The sequence below is a fragment of the Hippopotamus amphibius genome, chromosome X (genome assembly GCF_030028045.1).
Source record: "Hippopotamus amphibius kiboko isolate mHipAmp2 chromosome X, mHipAmp2.hap2, whole genome shotgun sequence".
NCBI classification, from domain to species: domain Eukaryota; kingdom Metazoa; phylum Chordata; class Mammalia; order Artiodactyla; family Hippopotamidae; genus Hippopotamus; species Hippopotamus amphibius.
In genome coordinates, this window is record NC_080203.1 from 105,086,805 (window position 1) to 105,093,020 (window position 6,216).

The window sequence follows — 6,216 nt, forward strand, 5'->3', positions numbered from 1 at the left end:
TCTATCACAGACTAGACATGTGAAATCAAGTACAATCACAAGCTCTTTGAACCTGAGGACCTTCTTTTACGTGAATTTGGTTTGATAAGTTCTGTCTTTTGGAATGTGTATGAAGTATATATATTAAGCACATGGCACAGTGCCTGGAATACTGTAGGGCTTTAAAGAATGAGAGTGAGTACTGTGATTACGTTGGTCCCAAATCCTATCCTCCTCACGTGTGTGTGTATGTGTGTGTGTATGAGTGTTTTCTAAATCTAGGCTTTTTTTTTAGAAAACATAAAGCACTATAGGACACAGTATATCAAATCAGACAAAAATGTTTCTCAGCAAGTAAAACTTTATAAAGATCTCCCCCAAACAAACTGATAGAAAAAGAGAATAGATTTGTGGTTACCAGAGGGTGGGGGTAGGGGGAATTGGAGGAAGGTGGTCAAAAGGTACAAACTTCCAGTTAAAAGATAAATAAGTACTGTGTATATAACATACAATATGATAAATATAATTAATATTGCTGTATGTTAGATATGAAAGTTGTTAAGAGAGTAAACCCTAAGCATTCTCATCACAAGGAAACAATTTCTGTTTTTTAAATTTTGTATCTATGTGAGATAATGGATGTTCACTAAACTTATTGTAATAATCATTTCATGATGTATGTAAGTCAAATCATAACGCTGAACGCCTTAAACTTGTACAGTGCTGTATGTCAATTATATCTTAATGAAATGGCAAAAAAATAAATAAAAGAAACAAATGAGCAAAAACATTTCACCTCAGAGTTTATGTTCTTTAATTTTGGTGTGGGAATACCATTCCCAGTTGGATATAATTCAGATTTCTTAGAATTTGTGTCAAGGACCAACTCCTTGCCTCTCTCTCAGCTGCACTTTGTAGGGGTTCATAATACAGTATTCCCCCGGGTGCAAGCTGATATGTTCCAAGAAGAGCAGTGGATGTCTAGATGAACCAGCAGTATTGAACTCTACATATACTATGCTTATCCCGTCCTACATATATATATCTATAACATAGTTTAATTTATAAAATATATGTAGTAAAAGAATATCCAAAATGGCAGCATCATGCACTTGTATTTAGGGCCATTATTAAGTAAAATAGGAGTTACTTGAACACAAGCAGTGTGAAACCATGACAGTTGATCTGACAACAGAGAAAGCTAGCAAGAGAATGAGGCAGGATATGCTGGACAAAGGGATGATTTCTGTTCCAGGTAGGATGAAGTGGGAAAGCACAGTACTCAGAACTGAGTGCAATTTAAAACTAATGAATTACTTATAAATGACCTAACGTTGAATAAACAGCCCCCCAAAATCTACGGCTTCCTTTATCTGCCTCAAAGTGTACAGTCAGATCAATGTCCCATGGAACTTTGCACTGGTGTGAAATCACCTGATGGATTTGGTAAATTTCGGGTGTAGCATTTTAAAAATATGTCGTTGATCATGTCTAATTTATCAGTTTATGTACCCCCAGCACTTCTCACATGTTCATGACATATAATAGTTGTTCAATAAATATTTAATACCTGAAAAAGAAAAATGAATGAATTACTTTCTTCCAGAATTTTCTATTTAATCTTTTTGGACCATGGGTGACCACAGGTAACTGAAACCATGAATAAAGAGGGGTTACTGTCTGCCACCAAAAAATGCCACTTTGCATATAGGTTATTTTGAATTGAAGGTACTTGAGAAACAGTCCATGGAAGAAGGACACTCTGACCCTCTTTTGTCCCCCTGAAAGCTGGAGATAAATCTTCCTATGAAAAACCTTCCCTGTACCAAGAGGGTAGAAAGCATTCTTACCATGAGAGACAAAGAATTTAGGATGAAGAAGGCTGTATAAACAAAGCCTGCTGTTTCAACACTTACTACCCCTAGTCCAAAGCCCTCTGTCATGTCAATTCAACTATAAACACAAATTTATAGTTTCTTTGTCTGAAAGGTATAAAAGCTTCCTGCTCTAGGCATTTCTTTGAGTCTCATATATTTGTGATGCTCTAATACTTAAAAACATAATTAAATTTGTTTTTCTGCTGTTCATCTTTTTCCTACAAGGGTATCTCAGGGAAGAACTAAGACAAACAGAGGGAAAATTATTTTTCTTCCCCCACTCTTTCCATGTAATCTTGTTACATATTTTCATTCATTTTATCCCCATCAAAAATTTAACTCTTACTTCTTATTTTCCAAGTTAGATTGAATATGGCTTAATTATAATTTCCTTTGAATGAAGTGAGCACTAGCTCTCCTAGGTGATGGCCAACTGTCAGCCCAGTGGCTTCTGAGTGGCCCACTATCCAATTTCATGTAAAATTAACTCCCACTGAAGGACTTAAATGTTTCCCAAAGTCCTCCAAAACTGCCACACTTAACTGCAGTAACACTTTGACAATCTCATAGGATTGTCCACCTCTACCCACTCACTCCTTCATTTTACTTATTGTTTAGGCTATACAAGATCCCACCATTGTCCTTAAAAGATTACTGCTTCTATATGTTAAAATCTATGGACAGGTCCTGAGCCCTTAATCCTAGGGTTCCCAGACTAGTGCCATGCTTTACAAAGAGTAGGTGTTTACTGAAGGTTCAGAGAATAAATGATCCAGTGAGTATGAGGTCTAATTTATTAACATTTATTTCTTATACATGGTTAAAAGAACTAGAAAATCCATATACATTTAATTTTACAAAACGAGAACTAAAACGGATAAGAATGCCTTAAAATCTTTAGACTTTCTTCTCTATTTTTCTTTATTGATCCTTTCTGCCCCGCCTCAGAGCTAAATTCTACCAACACTAACTGCCTCTTCCATCAATGCATGAAGAAACTATCCCTGACTCCCCTAGGTGCAGGAGAAGCTGCTAGCCTTGGCACTAGAACTTGCAGTGGCCATAGAAGGAGACAGCCCTGCCTGAAATTCTGGCTTTGGCTTTCTCTTCTTCATCTTGCAGAGCATCTGCATACTGAGATGGGAAAGAACGTGGGTCAGTCCCACGGACCTTGGCCAGAAACTTCAGGACCTTCATCTTGGTGGTTTCAGCGTGGGCTCTGGGGCCCCACAGGAACTCAAACTGCACAGGATCAGTGTTGGCCACCTGCCGGTACTCCAGGTATTTTTCTTTCACAAAATCTTTGGTGACGAGCTCCCTGGGTTCCCCAAGGATGAAGTGTTCATCCCAGGATATATCCCGGTCACATTCAGAATTTTCCAGACTTCATCTCTGGTGGCACAGTTGCCCTTCATGAAGATCACACCCAGGATAAGTATCAGGATGCAGGTCTTGGGCACGCCCACTTCACCGTGCAGCATCCCATCATAGGTGAGGCCCAGTGTGATGAGGAGGCTATAGTGGTGATTGGTGGGATCCACTTCCGTCAGATCAAGGCCAGAGATCATCTCCATGTGCTCAGAGGCTCTCAGGAGGATCTCAGAGAAGTGGTCTTTACACTTCTTGATGACAATCTTCAACATATCTGCCTTTGTTATCGGCTCTTTCATTTGATACTTGAACAGCAGGAAACTGACCAACATAGCCACTTGCTTATTTAGAGCATCTATGGGCACATTCTTTGGATCTAGCACAGCCTGTGAGATGCCTGGACTATGCTCTTCTTCTTGGATCATGGAGCCCTCATCTGATTTGCTGGATGTGGTGGCTGTGATGGCAGTGGAAGATGCGTAGAAACTCTGAGGACCCTCAGGAGTGCTGATTATACCAGCATCAGGAGCCTCCTTCAAATTGCCAGGCAGTAGAAAATGGGAGAAGACATGGGTCTCCTCCAGCACCTTGGAGACCTGTGCAACCTCCAGGCCCTGGGTCTGAGGACACTGATTATGGGAGCATGGTGGACTCTCTTGATGCTGAGCCATGATGACTCTTGGTGGTAGCAGGTGAAAGTATAGCCAAGAAGGAGGGCAAAGGGGAATCACTACCTAAGAGAAACAAGGCAGATGTGAGTGGCCTCATCTGGTAATGCCGACTGTGGTGACTGAGAAAAAAGCTGCCTCCAATGGACTCCTGACAGCAGTCCTAAAGGGGTTCATAGGTCTCTTGATCTGGTGGTGGATGTGTCCCCAAAACTACAAAAGAGGAAGTGTGAATGCTCCTCAGGGTGCAGTCAACCAACCCAAGAGGAGAAATCTCAGGGATCACAGTAGGAAACTGTGAGTGGGCTCTGTAGAGCCATTTCTGTTCTGAAGAGTGTGGTTCTGTTAGTCCTCACTCAAGTCATCACTGTGGCATTTAATAGGGTCTTGGTCACTTTCTCCATACTAATATAAGGCTGTCCCCTTAAGACCAAAATCACATCTCCTAAGACAACTGAGAATGAAGTGTGGAGTTGCCTCCTTGAGAAACCCAACCTGGGTTTTCCCAGAGAAGACAGCAGAGCTAGATTCTGTGTACTCTATCTGTACATGTTCAGTGTTCTCTGAGTTCTCACTCAGTTCCCTTACTTTAAATCCAGACAATTCCTGGAACGTCTTTTTTTTGCTAGTTTAAGACTGCACCTCAGAACAAAGCCTCCACCTATTGTGATCTGGAGAAGGTAATCAAGAGTCATGTCTATCTGAGAGCCTTGTCTGTAGCCTCTCAGCAGTGACAATGGAGCAGGATTGAGCTCCTCGTATTCCTGACTCTACCGGGGTCCAATGGCCTTCAGTTACCATTAAGGGTCCTTGCCTTGACTACTGGTGGGGCCTCAGGCCTGATCATTCTGCAAACTGATGCCAATCCCTCTACATACAAGAATGCCTTATCTTTCCGAGTCACTCCAGGATAAAATGAGGAAAGACACTGTCCATCCACCTCCACTAGGGCTTCCCTGGGCCAACAGCAAGAGCTAGACACTGTGGAGCTCCCTCTTTTCTGGGTGGGTGGACTCCTCTGACCTCACTCATGGTCCTCACCATGACTACTGACAGGCCCTGGGCTCATTCCTTTGCTGACTTCATGTGACATAGGCACATAGATCAAGGGCCTTGCTGACTGAAACCCCCAGGAAGGAAGTGAGGAGACAACCTGCCCAGGTTCCCCGAGCTGATAAAGTTACTAAGGCTCTTTGATGACCCTATGTTTTGGGGTAGATTCCAATCAGTCCTTACTCTGTGTTCCATAGAGACTCCTGCACTGCCTGGTCACTCTATCCATTGCTAACCTGAAATTGCCTCCTTCAGACCAAGACTACCACCTGCCTAGGATCCCAGCGTATGCAGTGATCTGTCAAGACTTCTGACTAACTTGTCTAAGACCTCCCAGGGAATGACCACAGGGGCAAAACAGGTATCATGGGGTCCCTTCTATATTCTACTGGATGGTCAGTGCTTTGCCCTGTCAAGGGCTATATCTTGGAACTAGACTGTGAATGACACTCCTCCCCTCTGCTGACCTGATGTTACTCCTCACATCAAAGAGTCACTTCTCTGATCCCTCAAAGATGAAAGGAGAGTAGGAGAATTCTGACCACTCCTGTCTCAGGCGTCCAAAAACCAAATGCAGAGGCAGAGTGGAGCCATGGAGATCCCAGCTGTACTGGAATAGGTGTCCTCTTAGTCATCACTCAGTGTTTGCACCTGAGCTCCTGGCAATGTATGAGACTCCTCTCCTCTGATGACCTGTTGTTCATTTCTTATATTAAAGGCTCATCTCCCAGTGGCCTTCAAGGAAGATGGGTGCATTTCACCTGGATATACCTGCCCATGGGCTACCTGCGTTCTTGGGTGTGTGGTCACCTCAGTCCCTACTCGGGGTCCTTACTGTGAAATCCTTTAAGCTCCTGGGAACCTTACTTCAGATGACCTGACTCCACTCCCTCAGACTAAGGCTCACACCTCTCTGAAACCAAAAATGATTAAATGAAGTTGTCTGACTTACACGGTCATGCCTTCCAAGGACCTGCCATGTTTGAGCCAAGAAGCAGTAAAGGGCATCATGGTGGCCCTCTGTTCCACAGTGTATGGTCCAAATTATCTTGTCTTGGGTTTCTCACCTTGTATGGCCTGGGACTTAATGATTCTGACCTCAGTTTGCCCACTCACAGCAAGGCCTCACATCCCAGTGAACACTATGGAGAAGTGACTGGCTATCACAGCTCAGGATCTCCTATGGGGTCCTTCTGATTTGTGGGATCCACTTTTATGTAGTGAATTTGCCCTTCAGACATAACTCAACGACAATAGCCAGGGCCTGG

General features: G+C 43.0%; 1 protein-coding gene across 1 annotated transcript; it reads right to left on the minus strand.

Moving 5' to 3' along the window:
• Positions 1 to 2,869: 2,869 nt before the first annotated feature.
• On the minus strand, positions 2,870 to 3,898 carry LOC130842563 (melanoma-associated antigen B16-like). The gene is given in 3 exon segments (XM_057719225.1): positions 2,870 to 2,930; positions 2,932 to 3,199; positions 3,202 to 3,898. Coding segments are annotated over 3 exon segments (1,026 nt in total).
• Between the last annotated feature and the right edge of the window lie 2,318 nt (positions 3,899 to 6,216).